This window comes from Panthera pardus, unplaced genomic scaffold (assembly GCF_024362965.1).
Source record: "Panthera pardus isolate Hobbes unplaced genomic scaffold, ASM2436296v1 HiC_scaffold_13, whole genome shotgun sequence".
NCBI classification, from domain to species: Eukaryota; Metazoa; Chordata; class Mammalia; order Carnivora; family Felidae; genus Panthera; species Panthera pardus.
In genome coordinates, this window is record NW_026526688.1 from 50038785 (window position 1) to 50059574 (window position 20790).

General features: G+C 35.9%; 1 protein-coding gene across 2 annotated transcripts in view; it reads left to right on the forward strand.

Moving 5' to 3' along the window:
- The window catches only part of FZD3 (frizzled class receptor 3), a 105734-nt gene that overhangs the window by 24943 nt on the left and 60001 nt on the right, over positions 1-20790 (forward strand). For both annotated transcript variants that reach the window (XM_019440886.2, XM_019440887.2), the window contains 2 exons: positions 10983-11179; positions 15049-16066. In XM_019440886.2, the coding sequence (XP_019296431.1) occupies positions 10983-11179; positions 15049-16066 (1215 nt within the window). The remainder of the gene's footprint in view (positions 1-10982; positions 11180-15048; positions 16067-20790) is intronic.

Consider the following 20790-nt stretch of genomic DNA (forward strand, 5'->3'; position numbering starts at 1 on the left):
CTTTCTTATTCGTTTTGTACATTTAAATCCATGATCACTTTTGAGTTAATCTGTATAAAGTATGGTTCATTTTCTTGTCTATTAATGTCCTCTGGTTCCAGCACCATTTATTGAAAAAACTATCCTTTCACCATTGAATTGCTCTTGCTCTTTTCTCAAAACTCAGTTGTCCATTCTTAGGTAGGTTTAATTCTGGGTTCTCTTTATGTTCTGTTGATCTTTTGTATCTGTCTCTCCACTGATTGTCCATATTGTCTCCACTGATTCTCCACATTGTCTTGATTACTGTTAACAATATAGTAAGTCTTAAAATTGGATAGCATGATTCTTTCCACTTTTTTTTTCAAAATCTATTTTTTCCCCATATAATTTTAGAATAAGTTCCTTTTTATCTACTAACAGTCATGCTGAGTTTTGATAAAAATTTCGTTAAATCTGGAAATCTTTTGGGGGAGAATTGGCATCTTTAATGTTGAATCTTCAAACCATGAACAGTGTTGTTATGGGTTGAATTGAGTCCCCCTAAAACATATATGATGAAGTACTAACTCCAGTACCTCAGAATGTGACCTTTTTTGGAAGTAGGATCATTACAAGTGTAATTAGTTAAAATGAGGTCATACTGGAGTAGGAAGGGTCCCTAATTTAGTTATGACTGGTATCCTTAGAAAAGGGAAATTTGGACACAGACACACATGGAGGGATGATGATGTGAAGAGGCACGGGGGGAATGCAATGTGAAGATCAGATTTATGCTATCACAATCTGAGGATACGAAAAGCTAGGAGAGAGGCCTGGAGCAGATCCTTCTCTAGCATCTGCAGAGCAAACATGGTTCTGTTGACATCTTGATTGAGACTTCTAGCTTTTAGATATATGAGACAGTGAATTTCTGTTGTTTAAGTCATTCAGCTTATGGTACTTTGTTACAGTAGCCCTAGCAAACTAACACAAGTATATATCTGTCTTTTTTTTTTATATTCTTTGATTTATTTTTATCAGCATTTTATGGTTTTTTGCATACAAGCCCTATACATGTTTTGTTGAATTTCTACACAGGTGTTTTTTCTTTCTTTCTTTTTCTTTTTCACTTTCTTTCTTTCTTTTGTGGTTATAAGTGTATTGTTTTAGTTTTTCATGTGCTCTTTATATATGGAGTGCAAATCTATATAGAAATAGTTGGGGTTTTTGTATGTTTTTCTTGTGTCCTGCAACCTTGCTGAACTCACTAGTTCAAAGAGGTGTTCTTTGTAAATGCCTTGGGATTTTCTACGTAGACAATAATGTCACCTGCAAATAGGAGCAGTTTTCTTTTTCTAGTCTCTCCTTTTCTTGCTTTATTGTATTGGTAGGATTTCCCGTCCCATGTTGAATAAGAGTGGTAAGAATAGGCATCCTTCCCTTATTTACAATCTTAGGAGTAAGAATCCATGTTTCACCATTAATTATGATAGCTGCAGGGTGTTTGTAGATGTTCTTTATCAAGATGAGGAAATTATCCTCTATTTCTAGTTTGTTGAAAACTTAAAATCATGAGTGCTTTTTCTTTTTCTTTTTCTTTTTTTAACGTTTTATTTATTTTTGAGAGAGTGTAAGCAGGGGAGGGACAGTGAGAGGGAGACAGAGAATCCGAAGCAGGTTCTGTGCTGGCAGTAGTGAGCCCGATGTGGGGCTTGAACTCATGAAATGTGAGATCATGACCTGAGCTGAAGTTGGACACTCAACCGAGCCACCCAGGTGCCCCTCATGAGTGCTTTTTCTGCATCATTTGGTATGATAATGCGATTTTTCTCTTAGCCTGGTAATTGGGATTACATTAATTGGTTTTTGAATATTGAGCCAGCCTTGAATTTCTGGAGGAAACTCTACTAGGTTGTGGTATATAATGCTTTTAATATATTTTTGGATTTGCTTTGCTACTGTTTTTTAAGGATTTTTACATTTATGTTCATGAGAGATATTGGTCTGTAGTTTCTTCTTTTGTGCTATCTTTGTTTGGTTTTAATATTAAACACCCCTTGTTTCATAGAATTAGTTGAGATGTGTTCCCTTCTCTGCTGTTATCTTGAAGAGGTTATGTAGAGTTGGTGTTACTATTTCTTTAAATGTTAGATTTTAGCTATGAAACCATCTGGCCTGGACTTCTTTTCTGGAGGTTTTTAACCACAAATTCAAATTCTTTAGTACTTAACAGGACTATTCAGATTATCAGCTTCATCTTGAGTGAGTTTTGGTAGTCTGACTTTGAAGAATTGGTCTACTTCATGTAAGGCATCTAGTTTATGTGCACAGGGTTGTTTGTAATATTCCCTTATTGCCTTTTTATTTTTATTTATTTAAAAAAAATTTTTTCCTTACATTTATTTATTTTTGAGGGACAGAGTGAGACAGAACACAATTGGGGGAGGGGCAGAGAGAGAAGGAGACACAGAATCTGAAGCAGGCTCCAGGCTCCGAGCAAGTGTTCAGCACAGAGCCTGACGTGGGGCTCAAACCCACAACCATGAGATCATGACCTGAGCCGAAGTTGGTCACTTAACTGACTGAGCCACCCAGGCGCCCCCGCTTAACTGCCTTTTTAATGCTGGTGGAGCCTCAGTGACATCTTCTTTTTCAGTCTTAGTATTGGTAATTTGTGTTTTTCCTTTTTATTTAATAGCGTTGCTAGGGGCACCTGGGTGGTTCAGTTGGTTAAAAGCATCCAACTCTTGATTTCTGCTCAGGTCATGATCTCATGGTTTGTGAGAGTTCAAGCCCCGCGTTGGACTCCATGCTGTCAATTCAGAGCCTTCTCAGGATTCTCTCTCTCTGTCTCTCTCCCTCTCCCTCCCTCCCTCCCTCCCTCCCATACACACACACACACACACACACACACACACACACACACACACACTGTCTCCCTCTCTGTCTCTCTCTCTCTCTCTCTCTCTCTCTCTCTCAAAATAAATAAACTTAAATAATCTTGCCAGAAGCTAATCAATTTTATTGGTAATTTCAAAGAACCATCTCTTATTTGAGTGATTTTTCTCTATTTTACTGTTTCCAGTTTTATTGATTTTTTTCTTTTTTAAAATTTTTAAATTTTTTTAATGTTCGTTTTTGAGAGAGAGAGAGCATGCGTGCACACGCGTGAGCTGGGGAGGGGCAGAGAGAGAGGGAGACATAGAATCCGAAGCAGGCTTCAGGCTCTGAGCTGTCAGCACAGAGCCCGACGCAGGGCTTGAACTCCTGGACCATGCACGAAATGATGACCTGAGCTGAAGTCAGACGCGTAACTGACTGATCACCCAGGTGCCCCAATTTTTCTTCTTTATTCCTTCTCTTTGCTTGTTTTTGCTTTATTTTGCTCTCTAGGGCTATTACAAATAATGTTCTGTGAAAATTCATATACAAGTTTTCCCTTGAACGTCATTTTTTAATTCTTTTGGGTATATACCTAGGAGTAAAATTGCTGGGTCATATGGTAATCTATGTTTAACTTCTTAAGGAATCACCAAATTGTTTTCCGTAGTGGTTGCATCATTTTGCATTCCCACAGCAACACATGGGGGTTCTCCATGTGTTCTCCATGATTTCTCCATATCCTTGTCAGCATTTGTTATTTATTCATTTATTCATTCATTTATTTATTTGTTTATAGATTACAGCTATCTTGGTGTAATATAGTATTTCATTGTCATTTTGATTTATGTTTTCCTAATGACATTGAACATTTTTTCATATGTTTATTGGCCATTGCATTAACTTCTTTAAAGAAATGTCTCTTCAAGTTCTTTGCCCATTCAAAAAATTAGGTTGTCTTTTGGTTGAGTTGTGGGGTTCTTTATTCTGGATACTAGACTCTTATCAGATATATGTCTTATAAATATTTTTTTCCATTTTGTGAGTTGTCTGTGTACTCTACTGAAAATGTTCTGAAATACATGAAAGCATTCTGTTTAGATGAAGTCTGATATATCTGGTTTTTTTTTATTTTGTGCTTGTGCTTTTGTTGTCAGATCTAAGAAACCATTGCCAAATCCAAGGTCATGAAGGTTTACCTCTATTTTCTTTTACAAGTTTTGAGTTAATTTTTGTATGTGGTATAACACAGGGTCCCCAGCTTTATTCTTTTGCATGTTTAGACTTCTGCCAATACCAGAGTGTTTTGATTACTATAGCTTTATGTTAAGTTTTGAAATTGGAAAGTATGAGTACACCAACTTTGTTCTTTTTTTCAAGGTTGTTTTGATCTGTTCAGACTCTGTTGCAATTCCATAGGAATTTTAGGATCAACTTTTCCATTTTTGCAAAAAAAAAAAACAAAAAACTGCCATTTTAAGGGTTTAAATTGAATCTCTGGATCACTTTAAGGACTATTGCCATCTTAACAACATTGTCCTCTAATTCCTGAATATAGGATGTCTATTTGTTAGGTAGTCTTCAGTTTTTTTCGGTAACACGTCGTAGTTTTCTGTCTTGCACCACATTGGTTAACTTTATTCCTGAATATAGGATGCTGTACTTTCCTTTTGATGGTCTTAAACTGAAGTTGTTTTCTTAATTTCAATTGTTTTTTTTTTTTAATTTCATTTTTAGTGTATTGCTGAAAGGTAGAAACATAGCTTTTATCTTTATTGACTTTATATCCAGTGTTCCTAGTAAATTCATTTATTCTAATGGTTTATAGATTATTTTGGATTTTCTTTGTGACAGGTTTTTATTAGTCTGGTTCTATTAGAAGACAGACACTCTTGGGGCATCTGGGTGGCTCAGTTGGTTAAGCGTTCAACTTCGGCTCAGATCATGATCTTGTATTTCATGAGTTCAAGCCCCACGTCGGGCTCTGTGCTGACAGCTCAGAGCCTGGAGCCTGCTTCAAATTCTGTGTCTCCCTCTCTTCCCCTCTGGCACTCATCCTCTCCCCCCCCCCCCCCCCCCCCGCCTCTCTCTCTCTCTCAAAAATAAACATTAAAAAAAAAAAAGTTTAAAACAAAGGCAGACACACTCAATGATTTAAATAAGGGAAGTATAATAAAAATAATAAGCCATTATAGGAGAGTATTTATAAAATATAGAGAGAGCTCAGTAGGGCTCTCTAGGGCAGAGGGACAATCTTGGAAGGGACTTCCAAACACCAAGGCTCAGACCTTAATTGTAGATGATGTAGTTGCAACTCAGTGGATGGCAGAGACGTTCACTGGGTTGCCTGGGCCAGAGCTGGTCCATGGTTGCTGGGCAAGCAAGAAGCAGTTCTTCAGGGCATACATAGGCAAGTGTTAGCTGGTGGTTGAGTAGATAGAGGGAGTCAAGGCACTGCCGCAGGTAGGAGGCCTCAAGCATGCAGTGTCCATATTGGAAGGGCTGCAGGAAGGGTGTCACTAGGCTATGTCGTGATTGTGAGGCTACTTACTAAGAGACATTTCTGGGCACATGGCTGGGACACAGCACCATAGATTTCTTTACATTTGCACTGCTGCCTGACTGCACAGCAGCCACAACCAACAAGGAAGCCCCCTTTGTCCTGCAGTGTTCCTCTAACACTCTTTATTGAGAAAGTTTAAACACATGCTTACTGTAAAGGAGAAGTGGTGACATAAATCCCATCTATTATCATAGAGCATTGATATTGAAGAGTGAATGTGGAACAGAGATAAAAGTTTGGTAACTAGAACACAAGTCCTCTCTGAATAATGATAGTTTCTTTCTGATCCATATACCTTTAATTTTTATATTTCTTGCCTTCTAATTCTTTTACCTTTTATTCCTATATTTTTACTGCCTTGGTGAGGACTTTCAATACAGTGTTAAATAAGATAGTGGTAACAGTTATTTTTGTCTCATCTTTGATCTCAGGAAGCCTTTAATAATTTACCAACAAGTATGAGGTTTTCTGTGGTTTGATGTATATACTTGCCATAAGATTTGAGGAAATTTCTTAGTCTCTTAAGAGTTCATAATAAATGGATGTTGAATTTCATCTAATACTTTTACTACAGCTTTTTAATGGATCATGTGATTACCCCCCCTTTTTCAATTAATGACATTAATTATATTAACTGGTTTTTCAGATGTTAATCCTTGGGGAAAAAATGCATTTAGTGTGGTATATTGACTTTTTATATATTATGGATTAATTTACTGATACTGGGATATGATTTTTACATCTATGGTCATGAAGAATAATTTTCCTTCTTAGGTAGTCCCGTTGGGTTTTGTTATAAAAATTACTCTGGTTTCATAAGATGAATTGGGAAAGGTTCCTTTTTTTCCTTTTTTAGAGTTTGTGTATGATTACTGCAACTTCTTGCTTTGATGTTTGATACATTTTTCTAGTGACATCATAACTTAGGGGTTTCTTTGAGGGGGGGCCATTGCTAATAATGGATTAAATTTCTTTGTAGATAGAAGACTGGATTTTCTTTGAGTTTTGGTAAATTTTAATTTTTTCCCAAGGCAATTGTTCATTTCATCTAACATATCAAATTTATTATTTATGATATCTACATTATTTTTCTAGTAATGTTCTCTCCTCCATTTCTGATATTGGTAATTTGAGATTTGGGTTTTTTTTTTTCCCCTCCCTTTTCTTTTCCTAATTATTGTCTGTCTTCTATATTCTCTAAGTTTGGCCACTCTTTTTCTAGCTTCTGGAGATGGTGCTAATATCATTGCTTGTTTTCAGGCTTTCTTAGTTTCTTATATGTGTATATCGGCTTGTAAATTTCTTCTCGGTACAGCTTTTGCTGTTGTTTTATTGTTTTTATTTACTTCTCTATATAATCTATGTAATTATACAATTTAAATTTCAATTATGATTCCTTTTGTTGATTATGAGTTATTTACAAGCTTGTTGTCTGCTATTTCAAACAGTGGGTTTGGGCTTTTTCTGTAACTTTTTTCTACCTTAATTACATTTTAGTCATAGAACCTTCTATGAATGATTTTAGTTCTCTGTTTTGTTGTGGCATGATTTTTACGATCTAGAATATGGTCAATTTTGATAGATTCCATGTGTCTGTTAAATAGGATCCAGTCATTGTTGGGCATCATGATTATAAATATGTAGATCAAATTTGTAGTTGGCTTGTTTAGATTTTCTGTATTCTTACAGAATTTTTGCCTCACTCTTCTGTCACTTACTGAAAGAAGTGTATCAGTCTTTCGCTCAGAGTGTGGGTTTGTACATTTTCCCTTTTATTTTGTATATTTCTGATTAAAATATTTTGAAGCTATGTTAAGTGGTGCATATATGTTTAGATTTGCTTTTTAGGATCAGTGAATTGATTCTTTGTCTTATGAAATGCTCTTTATCTCTGGGAACACTTGTCATAAAATCTACTCTTTCCTTTGGCTAATTCTTCCATTACCATTTACCTTTCTTTTACTTATTTAAAAAAATTTTTTTTAATTTATTTTTAAGAGGCAGAGAGAGACAGAGTGTGAGTGAGGGAGGGGCAGAGAGAGAGGGAGACACAGAATTGGAAGCAGGCTCCAGGCTTTCAGCTGACAGCACAGGGCTCGATACGGGGCCCAAACTCACAAACTGTGAGATCATGACACCTGAGCTGAAGTTGGACACTCAACTGACTGAGCCACCCAGGTGCCCCTCTTTCTTTTATTTTTAACCCATTTGCTTATATTGAAAAATGTCTTTTGTAAACAGCATAGTTGGGTTTTTTTTTCCTGTTTTTGTTTTTACCTAGTCCAAAACTCTTAGTCTTTTACTTAGAGTTTTTAGTCCATGTATATTTAAAGTAATTACTGATATACTTGGGTTAATATTTACTGTCTTACTATTTGATTTCAATATGTGCAGACTGTTTTGTGTTTCTTTCTCTCCAGTTTTGCCGCCTTTTGTGTTACTCTGTTTGCCTCTCTTTTACCATGTTGTGCATTTTTTTATTGCTTATCATAGAAATTGATATGTACCCATGACTTATAATATATAATATTCTAATAAAAATCATTGTTTAAACCACTACCCCATTAGTGTTCCTCTGGCCTCCCGTCTTTTCCATTTGATTATTATATATTAATATACCTGTGGGTTGTATGTATTTTAAGGCATTATTTTGTTATTGGTACAAGGAGTATTCATTTATATTTTCCCACATATTCACCCCTTTTGTTTCTTTTAAGTACTTCTGGAGTTTTTATCTTTGATCGTTTTCCTTCTGTCTAAAGAACTGTTGAGTATTCCTTGTAGTGCAGGTTTGCTGGTGACCTATTTTCTCCCATTTTTGTCTGTCTGAAAATGTCTTTACTTTGCCTTCATTTATGAAGGATATTTTTGCTGGCTATAGAATTATGGGTTTGCAGTTATATTTTCTTAGCTCTTTAAGCTCTATTGATTTATGGTTTTCCAAAGCAAGCTCTGAATGTTAACTGTTGCTCTGTTAAAAGTAAGTTGTCTTTTTTAACACTGGCTGCTTTTTAGATATTTTTCTTCTGTTTTCAACAATCGAGATAACATTTGCCTAGGTGTGATTTTCTTGTATTTATCCTTGGGGTTTGTAAAAGTTTTTGAATCTGTAGGTTGTTGTCTTCAATTAGTTTTAGAAAATTCTCAGTCATCATCTTTTTATATATTGCCTCTGCACATTCTCTCTCTCCCCTCCTTCTGAGGTTCCAGGTATGCATATCTTAGACTTTTCCATGTTTTACACGTCTCTTATTTTATGTATTTTTTCAGTATTTTTTTGGTCTGTGTGCTTCTGTTTGAATATTTCCTATTGTCTTGTGTTCCATTTTGCCAATTCTGTCTTCTGATCTAATGAGTTCTTCAGATTGTATATTTCAGTTATAGAATTTCCATTTGATTCCTTTTATAATAGATTTTAGTTTCTGATAAAATACATTTTTGTTTCCCTGAATATATTTGATGTAATTATATACAGTCTTGTGTATTAAGATCAATAGCTGGGTCACCAAATCGATGTAATTTTTTTTCTGGGTTTTAATCGTATGATCCTGTTTTTGTTTTGTTTTGTTTTTTAATGTTTATTTTTGAGAGAGAAAGAGCGCATGAGCTGGGAAGGGGCAGAGAGAGAGGGAGACAGAATCTGAAGCAGGCTCCAGGCTCCTAGCTGTCAGCACAGAGCCCGATGCAGGGCTCAAACTCACTAACCATAAGATCATGACCTGAGCCTAAGTCGGCTGTTCAGCCGACTGAGCCACCCAAGTGCCCAATGTGGTCCTGTTTTTAGAAATGCCTAGTAATTTTTTATTGAGTGTTAGATATTACAAAATATTGGCGAGGTTCCAGATGATGTCATATAGCTCCAGAGGAGGTTCACCCTTTCTTCTGATAAGCAGATAAATGGGAGATCACCTTACTTCCATCAGGAAGTGAGCTGAGTTGAGGCTGGGTTACAGTTTTGGCAGGTCTCTGCCTCCCTCTGATTTGCTCCTGCAACTCGAGTATAGCCATTCAGAGGCTGAGTCTGGTATGTTCAGTTCCCCTGGCAGAACTTGAACTCTAATCCAGCATGTAAAACTGCCAAAATCTCCACTCTGCTTTTCAGAGGTTTTCTGCTTAGCTTCTTAGTGTCCTTCCTTATGCAGCTTCAGAATTTTCAAATTTCTTGAAGGGAAAATTGGCTGTGTGTCAGACTCTATCCTTGGCACTTGCCCTTCTCACCTGTGTGTTATTCCTTTTGTTTTGAATTTTGTTTGTAGCCTTGTAAGACCACCACAGTTCTGCTGGTTTCTCCGTTTTCTAGCACCAGCCCAGTCAAAGCCTGATTCACGGCCTCTTGCCTTATGCCCAATTTCAACAAATGCCTCCTTGGAAAAGTGGCTGCATTTATCAGGCCACCTCTCCATGTTTCCCTGCTCTTCTGTATTCTTGGTTCTTTTAGTTCTTTTACTTCAGCAGTTCTTCAGTAGCTTTAAATAGGTGTTTTTAAACTTTTTTTCTGTATTTTAAAATTGTTCTTGATGGAAACATTGGTATAACATAAACTATTCCTTCATTCATGGAAGTGATGGCCATATACAGTTTGTTGTTATTTGTTGGTTACCACATCCAGTATACAGTTAACTTCTTTGACATCAGTTTCCTTAAGTGACTCTTGGTTTTCTGACTGCATTGTGTATGGCGGACCTTTGGAAAATATTATATATCAATGTAGAAATTGATTCTTACTCAGTAGAAAGGCTTAGTGGTGAAAATATGTGTTACCAGATCAAAATCAGCAATGACTCTGAAATTATTGTATAAATAAGTGGGAAATGTATTTGATAGTCAAAAACCCAGGTGCACATTTATTGGGATATTTGATCTATTCTTGTGGTTATAATTATTTTAACATGGTTTTATGTTTGCGCCGCTATTTTTTTCCTTTTGTTTCCTTAATATCAGCTTACAGTGTTATTTCTGCTTACATTATGCGATACCAGAGTTCAAAGAACTCTCTATAAAATTTTTAATGTAACGAGAACAAGAAAATATGGACAAATGTGAAAGATTCTTCCCTCTCCCTTACGCTCAAAATAACTACTGCTATGTATAGCTACTTCTCTTCCTCCACCCCCTCTCCCTTTCCTCTTTTAACTTTTGTCTGCTCTCTGTTGATACTTGTTAGTTGAAGAAAATGTAGAAATTGAAATACATGAAAAGAAGAAAATCAAAATTTCTTAAAATCCTGTCACCAAGCAGAAATCACTTTTTGAGCTTTTGGCATATCTTTCATGAATTTTTATTTTCATATGTAAAATGGATCATAATGTGATTCTGAGCCCTGCCTCTTCATTAATATCACCTTTAAGAATTAAAATTTAGATTCTGAGATATAACTCAGTCTTAACCAATTCAGACTCTTCAGGGATATAGCTAAGAGGATTTTGTTTAGAAAAACAAAATCTTTTTTTCAGAAAAGTTTAATAACCTCCAGACATTTTTAAAATGGAAAAAAAAAGAATCTTGTAATATTTCATATAGTAAACTTTAACTTGTATACAACTCCTTCTCTAATTATTCAATTTTAACTTTTTCCTAGCCATTCCACCCAATGGTGAATCTGGATTGTTCTCGGGATTTTCGGCCATTTCTTTGTGCACTCTATGCTCCTATTTGTATGGAATATGGACGTGTCACACTTCCCTGTCGTAGGCTGTGTCAGCGGGCTTACAGTGAGTGTTCGGAGCTCATGGAGATGTTTGGTGTTCCTTGGCCTGAAGATATGGAATGCAGTAGGTGCGAAAATCAGATTTTCATAGATCATTACTTATGGTATGCTGCAGTATGTTAAAATTGTCTTCTAGTTCATCAGTTTTTTAAAACTTTTGAAATGTAGCATATATTAGTTTTAATTTTGAACAGAGGTTTCATGACCTCTGAACTGTTCATTTCCTTAGGGACTTGGAATCACTAAACGAAAAAGGTAGAAAAGAAAAAACGTTTCTGTGAAGAAATTTTTAAAAGAATGAAGAAAAACAAGACAATTTTTTTCCTCAAAAAATTTCTGGTTATACAAGTATGAGTAATGCAGTTAGAAAATATAGAGAAGAAAATAATCATTCATTACCTCACCATTAAATGTCTTTAATGATGATTTAATGGAAGTTAAGTATCCATATGATTTAAATGTGTTAATGACTAAAGAAGTTCTGTCAACTCTGCTTTTCTGTCATGTATTAGCAAACCAGAATCAGAAAATGTCAGATACTTTTCAGATCACTTCCAAATATAGATTGTAAGCATTTTCTAAAGATTCAAGATGTTTACTAGACAGTCTTACAGATTTATATGAGAGTAATAACGTGTACAGTAATACTGTATTTCTTATATGATAATGTACCTTTCTGTATTGTGAAGTATTTCAAGGATAAAGAATAGTAAGATAAATGGGTATGTACCTATTGTTGTCTAACTTTATCCAGTCTTAACATTTTGTGATACTTGCCTCAGTCACTTTTTTTTTCCCCCTCAAATAAAACAATACAGATAGAGTTGAAAGTTCCTTTCTTGGTACCTATCTTGATTTCATTCCCTTCTTTCCTCCTCAGAGATGAGGTAATAATGATTGTGTTGTTAATCATTCCTATATTTGTTTTTATACTCTTGCTACATATATACATATCTATAAACAACATTAATTTTTTTATATGTATATATAGTTGTATCTGTAGATTTGGTTCATTCCTTTTAATTGCTACATAATGGTATTAATATTCTAGGGCAATTTGACCATTTCCTGTTGATGGTCACTTAAGTTATTTCTGGGTGTTTGCTGTTATCAATAATGCTGCAGTGAACATTCTTTTTTCCTTCATGTTTAAAATTAATTTTGTTTACCACCTAACAATGGCCCTTGGAGGTAGGTTAATAGCAGGACTTGTTACTCTCATTTGGCATTTGAAAAACTTAAGAAATAAAACATATATTAGTTTCTCCTAGTCAGTTCACGGACATTTTGCTTTCTTGTATTTATTTATTCTGTTTCCCACATGTTTAACCTGTTTTCTTATCTAGCCCCATGTAGCCATTCATCCACCTTCTCCCCAAGAATATGGTAGTGTTTATAGTTCCTCTTTTAGAAGTCTGTTAATTTCTTGGTGTTTATAATAGCTATGAATTGCTTGGGCAAGAACCCTATTTTGTTTCTTGTAATTAACTCCCACTGTTTAGTAGTCTTTTATATTAACAGTTTGTATACAAGTATAGACATCTCATTATTATCTTTATTTCTTTGTTTTGTTGGGATTAAATCTATTTTATGTCCTTACTGTCGTCTGGGATTGAGTAACTCTGAAACCTTAAAGTCTGGCACGGTGGTCTTTCATAACAACCTTTCATTTTTTTTTTTTTTTTTTTTTTAATTTTTTTTTACTGTTTGCTAATTTTTGAGACAGAGGCAGAGCATGAGCGAGGGAGGGACAGAAAGAGAGGGAGACACAGAATCCAAAGCAGGCTCCAGGCTCTGAGCTGTCAGCACAGAGCCAGATGCGGGGCTCGAATTCCTCAACCACGAGATCATGACCTGAGCTGAAGTTGGACGCTCAACCGACTGAGCCACCCAGCGCCCCTAACAACCTTTCATTCTTCTGCATTGCTCAAATCCTTGTTCCTGCTGTTCTTGAACTTAATTGACACTCCCAGACTTTGGATTTGTATTTCCCCTTCCTCACATCCCTCTTCCTAATCTCATTTATTTCCTTACTTAGCTTAAGCTTTGTGGCCCATCACTTGTAATAACATTCTTGCTAGCAATTTCAATTCATTCCTTCTACTAAACTTGTTCAGATCCCCAGATGGATCCATTGAATCAATTTCCAACAGATTAATTATGCTATATATTTAATGATGCCAACCATAGCCGTTCTATTTGCTGTTTGTCTTTGGTAAATTTCCAGTTTGATCAACAGAATAATTTGTTTATTACTCTCAGCATCTCTGCCAAATCTATATCTCTTGCTTCAAACCCATATTTTGCCTTTATTCTATATTCCCCTCAACCTCAGTTTGCCCTCTTTTCATGAAAATCATTTAGGCCTTAATGTATGAACTATTGTGGTCGGCTACTTCTCAGACCAGTTATTCTCAATTTTTTTTTTTTTTTTTGATCCTGTTCCTCTTTCTACACCTTAAATATTGGTGCTTCACAGAGTTCTGTACCTATTCGTTTTTATTCTATGTGCTTTCCCTGGATGATCTCATCTCACTCATTTTAACTCTTACTCATCTGCTAATGACTCCTACACCTAAATCTTAGACTTGACTCTTCTGCTGAGTTCCAAATCTGCGTATCTAGCATCCATTTTGGAAATTCTAACCTGCATTTGTCTTAAATTCCTCAGTTTCAACAGACCTAAAATTGATTTATTCCTTTGCTCGTTTTTTAATTCTCTATAAGTTATCTTCTGTTTCTCCTTCATTCACTTTAGCTTCTGCATCCAATCAGTTACAAACTGTTGCTTTTATCTAATCAGTTTCATGTCTGTCTCATTCCCACTGCCTTATTTGTCTTTGTTTTATGTTATTTTTTTAAGATTTTGTTATTTTTAAGTAATCTCTACACCCAGTGTGGGTCTTGAACTTTTAACCCTAAGATCAAGAGTTGTATGTTCTACCGACTGAGCCAGTCAGGTGCCCCTACCTTATCTGGTTTTCATTCTGGCTCAGCTAGTATCTCTGCTCCCATTTTTGCCCAAGTCTGTCTTCCACACTGCTGCTAGTCATATTTCTAATTACTTGGGTTAGGTCTATATGTATATATTTCTTCAACAGTCATTAACTCAACAAATGTTAATTGGATGTGTCCCCTGTGCTAGGCACTAGTCTAGATCCTGAAGATGAGTAGTGAACAAAATATAGTCTTGGTTCTTACAGAACTAAAATTTTAGTAGTTACGGTAGTAGTGGGAGATAATAAATAGATAATGTCAGAAATAGTTTCTTTATACAGTGTTACTTATTGATGGCTATGTTAGACTATTGTAATAAAGAGTACTGTTTGGGGAACCTGGCTGGCTCAGTCAGAAGAGCATGGGACTCTTGATCTCAGGAGTCATGAGTCTGAGCCCCATGTTGGGTATAGCGGTTACTAAAAAGATAATAAACTTTAAAAAAGTACTGTTTTTGAAGCCAAAACAAAATTAAGTATAAAACCATATAGTTTAAAAAAAATTTTTTTTAAGTTTTTATTTAGTTTTTTGAGAGAGAGAAACAGAGTGTGAGTGGGGGCTGGGGGAGAGGCAGAGAGAGAAGGAGACACAGAATCTGAAGCAGGCTTCAAGCTCCGAGCTGTCAACACGGAGCCTGACGTGGGGCTCAAACCCATGAACCATGAGATCATAACCTGAGCTGAAGTCGGACGCTCAACTGATTGAGCCACCTAGGCACCCCAAACCATATCCTTTTTTGATCAACAATGGAAAATCTAGTTGTATGACCCATAAACAAGATATCAACATTTACTTTATTCCTACTTAATGTGATTGTACTCTAAGGATATAAGAATCAATAAGGTCATGAGTACTAAATTTGGAAATCCAAATTGTTTGGTATCCATAGATTTCCCAGTAAGTGAAAATGGTTCTCATCTTGTTTTGTTTTGTTTTTTAGGTTCCCAGATTGTGATGAGCCATATCCTCGACTTGTGGATCTGAATTTAGCTGGTGATCCTACTGAAGGAGCTCCAGTGGCAGTGCAGAGGGACTATGGTTTTTGGTGTCCTCGAGAATTGAAAATTGATCCTGATCTTGGTTATTCTTTTTTACACGTGCGTGATTGTTCACCTCCTTGTCCAAATATGTACTTTAGGAGAGAAGAACTTTCATTTGCTCGATACTTCATAGGATTGATTTCAATCATTTGCCTCTCTGCCACGTTGTTTACTTTTTTAACTTTTTTGATTGATGTCACAAGATTCCGTTATCCTGAAAGACCTATTATATTTTATGCAGTCTGCTACATGATGGTGTCATTAATTTTCTTCATTGGGTTTTTGCTTGAGGACCGAGTAGCCTGCAATGCATCTAGCCCTTCACAGTATAAGGCTTCCACAGTGACACAAGGATCTCATAATAAAGCCTGTACCATGCTTTTTATGGTACTCTATTTTTTTACTATGGCTGGCAGTGTTTGGTGGGTAATTCTTACCATCACATGGTTCTTGGCAGCTGTGCCAAAGTGGGGTAGTGAAGCTATTGAGAAGAAAGCATTGCTATTTCATGCCAGTGCATGGGGCATCCCCGGAACTCTAACTATCATCCTTTTAGCGATGAATAAAATTGAAGGTGACAATATCAGTGGCGTGTGTTTTGTTGGCCTCTACGATGTTGATGCATTGAGATATTTTGTTCTTGCTCCCCTCTGCCTGTATGTGGTAGTTGGAGTTTCTCTCCTCTTAGCTGGCATTATATCCTTAAACAGAGTTCGAATTGAAATTCCATTAGAAAAGGAGAACCAAGATAAATTGGTGAAGTTTATGATCCGGATTGGTGTTTTCAGCATTCTCTATCTCGTACCACTCTTGGTTGTAATTGGATGCTACTTTTATGAGCAAGCTTACCGTGGCATCTGGGAAACAACATGGATACAAGAACGCTGCAGAGAATATCACATTCCATGTCCATATCAGGTAAGGGAAACCTTGTTCTAAATTTCAGAATGTGTAATAGTGGAAAGAAGGCATATTACTATGAAGATCTAATTTTAGCTAGTTTTTTTATTTTAAACAAAACTGTTTATGAATTTCAATCTGTACATTAAAATTTTAAAGTGAAGATAATGAACAAATACATTGTAGAAAGAAGGTAATGCACGTGTTTCCATAAACGTCTTCTTTTTAAAAGATGACTTTTACAAGTCTAAGCTATGGGCTTTTAAGCAGTTTACTTCTGTTCTCACAAAATAGTTTGCTTGTTGATTGTTTAGAAGTCTACAGGTTTGAGAGCAAGAAGCACTTTACCAACTGATAAAAAGGCACTGTCTTTTGTGAAAATTTTACTGATGGTCGGAAGAGGAATTGTTTTAACAGTTTTGAAAAAATAATAGAATGCACTTGTATGAACTAGTTCATCCCTTAATTGGTCTTAGTTTTTCTTTTTTGCATGGTGAATATTTTATGATTTACCTTTGAATTTAAACAGATCAGATAATCATAGTCATGAAATCATAGAATTTTAGGTCTAGAAAGAATTTGAGATAATTTATTCGTTTCCTTTATAATTTAGAGTTCTTAAACATCTATCTCATTCGAGGCTTAGAAATGTTCGATGACTTTCTTCTTACATTCAAACTGAGATTTCATTGCTAAGGGAGGAATGAAGCAAGGAAAGTTGTCCAGAATAGTTGATGCTAAGTTACGTCTCTATCTTAAAACCTTCTCTAGAACCTGTGCCCCTAGCTATCATCCTCCCTTCAAGACAAGTTTTCTTGAAACAGCAGTCTCCATTGCTGTCTCCTTCATCGTGTTTCAGGTTTGCTGTTAAAAGTGCACCAGCCACCCTTTCATCTCCCCTGATCTTTGTGTTTTAATTACCTTTATTAAAGTACTTAGGTATTATAGATAATTTTTGTTTACTTGTCTCTTTCCCCTGCTAGACAGTGAACTCTTTGAAAGCAAGAACTTTTTTCATATTTTTATAATTATTTTTATTTTAGTGTTTGTTTATTTTTGATAGAGACAGAGTGTGAGCAGGGGAGGGGCAGAGAAAGAGGGAGACACAGAATCTGAAGCAGCTCCAGGCTCTGAGCTGTCAGCACAGAGCCCAATGCGGGGCTCAAACTCAAGAACCACGAGATCATGGCCTGAGCTGAAGTTGGAAGCTTAACAGACTGAGCCACCTAGGCACCCCTTTATTTTCATAATTTCTGAATTCATATTCTGTAGGTTAGTAGATGATAACATTGAGAATGTGGCTATAGATGGAGAAAAGACATTTTCAAGAACTGGTAACAGTGGTACTGGGGACAAAGTGTGATTAGCACTTAATGCTTATAAATATTTAATGACTGAGAATGCCAATTCCCCTTCTTTTATTTTGCGGTGTAAACAGTCCTATACAAAATATTTTTATTATTGTATAAATATTAGCTCTGGGCTTTTAAAAAAAACCAACTCCTACTGAGAGACCAAAAAAAAAAAAAATAATTGAAATTGAATTTCTTGGCAGAATGACTTATTTAAAACTCTTAATATTAGTTTTCAGACCTGAAGCCAAGTAATGGAATTTTGCCTTTAATGAGAGAGAGAGATGGTAGAATTACATCATATATGCTTCTCTATATAACTTATTTAGGATTCTAAATATATGTTATCTTAGGACTATTAAAGAATAATATTTGACTATGAAATGATGATCTAAAAAATACCAAACCTGAAACATGTAAATTGATAAATTAGAGTAGTTGGGATGCCACTGTTTTCAAGACATTCCTAGAATTCTTTCAGTATCTTTTAAATTTTTTTTTATTTTTTAATATATATTTTTTTAACATTTATTTTTTTTTTAATTTTTTTTTAACGTTTATTTATTTTTGAGACAGAGAGAGACACAGCATGAATGGGGGAGGGGCAGAGAGAGAGGGAGACACAGAATTGGAAGCAGGCTCCAGGCTCTGAGCCATCAGCCCAGAGCCCGACGCGGGGCTCGAACTCGCGGACCGCGAGATCGTGACCTGAGCTGAAGTCGGACGCTTAACCGACTGAGCCACCCAGGCGCCCCTAACATTTATTCATTTTTGAGAGACAGAATGCAAGCAGCGGTGGGGCAGAGAAAGAGATGGAAACACAGAATCCAAAGCAGGCTCCAGGCTCAGAGCTGTCACAAAGCCCGACTTGGGGCTTGAACTCACAAACGGTGAGTTCATGACCTGAGTCAAAGTTGGATACTTAACCAGCTGAGCCACACAGGCACCCCTATGAGCATCTTTTTTTTTTTTTTTTTTAACGTTTATTTATTTTTGAGAGAGAGAGAGAGAGAGAGTGCAAGCGGGGGAGGGGTAGAGTGACGGGGAGACAATCTGAAGTGGGCTTCAGGTTCTGAGCTGTCAGTACAGAGCCTGACGTGGGGTCAAACCCACGAACCATGAGATCATGACCTGAACTGAAGTCAGACGCTTAACCAACTGAGCCACCCAGGCACCCCTGTCAACATCTTTTTTTAATGTTTATTTATTTTGAGAGAGAGCCAGCACGAGCAGGGGGAGGGGCAGAGAGAAAGGGAGAGAGAGAATCCCAAGCAGGTTTGCCATGCTTGTCAGTGCTGAGCCCAGCGTGGAGCTCAAACTCACAAACAACGAGATCACGACCTGAGCCAGAATCGAGTCAGACACTTAACGACTGAGCCATCCATGCACCCCTCAGCATCTTTATAATCAGTTTGAGCTACACAGAAATATGTGTGTGTATGCATCTTTTTATGGTCATGGGTTAAAAAGTGTTTTTCATTTCCAGCATATAGAAATAACATTGGAAATGAATACTGAAAAGAATAGAGAATGACTTAACAACAATAACATAGTTATTAAGCTGTAAACCCTAGAACATGAATCCCAGCTTCATATCTTACTTTCATTATTTACTAGCTTTATAACCTTAGGCCAACTTGACCTCTCTGCTTTAGTTCCTCATCTGTAAAATGAATAATAGACTATAATAGTAGTAAAATAGTAATAGATAGATAATGTTAAGTAGAAATATAAGTAGAATCTATCCCCTGAGGTTGTTCTTAGGAGTAGAGAAGCACACACACTTAGAAGAGTGCCTGCTACATAAGTGTGTGGATGTTAGCTCTCATTTTCTTCACCTATTATTGTTCCTACTGTTGTTATTTACACGCATTTGTGTGTATATATACATATATGAATATGGGCTTCTTAAAACCATCCAGTACCAATCTTTACCAAATGATGTATTTGCTTCACGCTTTGTTTATTTAATATTTTTAAGCTCAACACCCAACGCGGGGCTTGAATCACGACCCCGAGATCAAGAGTCACACACTCTACTGACTGAGCCAGCCAGGTGCCCCTTGCTTCAGACTTTTGAAAGAAATCTTTACAGATTTGTCTGAAGCTCCCTATGTACCCTTCCCCAGGCCTCTTCACCTCTTATTCCCTACCCAGAGGTAACTGTCATCCTGAACTTGAGTATGCCATTCCATGAAAGTCTATACAACTGCCAATATGTATGAGCTATAGTAAAACTTTGTTTTACATAATATGTAATACAGTGATACTATACTACACATATTTTTGTAACTTGGTTTTTTAACTTTTAACATTTAGTTTTTGAGATGTATTTATAGTAATGCTATAGCTCTAGTTTATTTTTTAAAATGTGTTTCCTTTTAAGGAAGTTTATATTGTAAAATGTTTTAAATATATAGACATATAGTAAGTAATATAATGGATGCTCAAGCATCCATCTCTGCTGAACTCTTTTTTTTGAATTCTAATCATGTAGATTCTTTTAAATATTCTTTGTAGAATTGTTGTCTGCAAATAAGGACAGACTTGTCTCTTGCTTGCTTTCTGGTTCTTACATTTTAAGATTTTTGCATCTATACTCATAAGTAAAATAGTTTATGATAATTTTTACTTTTCTTGTATTGTCCAGTTCTGAGTGTCAAGGTTATAACAGCTTCATAAAGAGAGGTGTTTTTTTTTTCTTTAATTCTCTGAAATAATTTTTACAGCAAATAGGGGCTATCTGCTCTTTGAAAGAGTTGGTATAGCCTCCTGTTAAAAACTGTCCTAATAGCTTTAAAGTAAGAAGAGAGAAGTTGTGGAAGACACTAGGTTTTTAAATTACTATTTCAGTTTCTCAAATAGTAATAGTTGTATTTCTCCTTTTTAAATAAAATTATTTTTAATGTTTTTTTTTTTTTATTTTTGAGAGAGAGAGAGAAACAGAGTGCAAGCAGGGGAGGGGCAGAGAGAGAGGGAGACACAGAATCTGAAACAGGCTCCAGGCTCTGAGCTGTCATCCCAGAGCCCAGTGTAGGGCTCAAACTCATGAACTGCAAGATCACCACCTGAGCCGAAGTCAGACACTTAACTGACTGATCTACCCAGGTGCCCCATAGCTTTATTTCTTCTTAGGGCATTTTGTTAATTTATATACTTTTTTGAATATTATTTTATCTAACTTTTTAAATACACTGGTATAAAGTTATTCATGTATGTTTTGTTTTACCATTTTTTTGTTTGTAATGTATGTTCTCTTTATTCTACCTTGATCAGTCTTGTTAGAGGATTATCTTTTTAATTCAGTTATTTCTGTGCTAATTTTCTTACTAATGCTTTTCTTAGAATTACTTTGTTTTTCTATATTCTTAAAAGCTTAACTCATACATT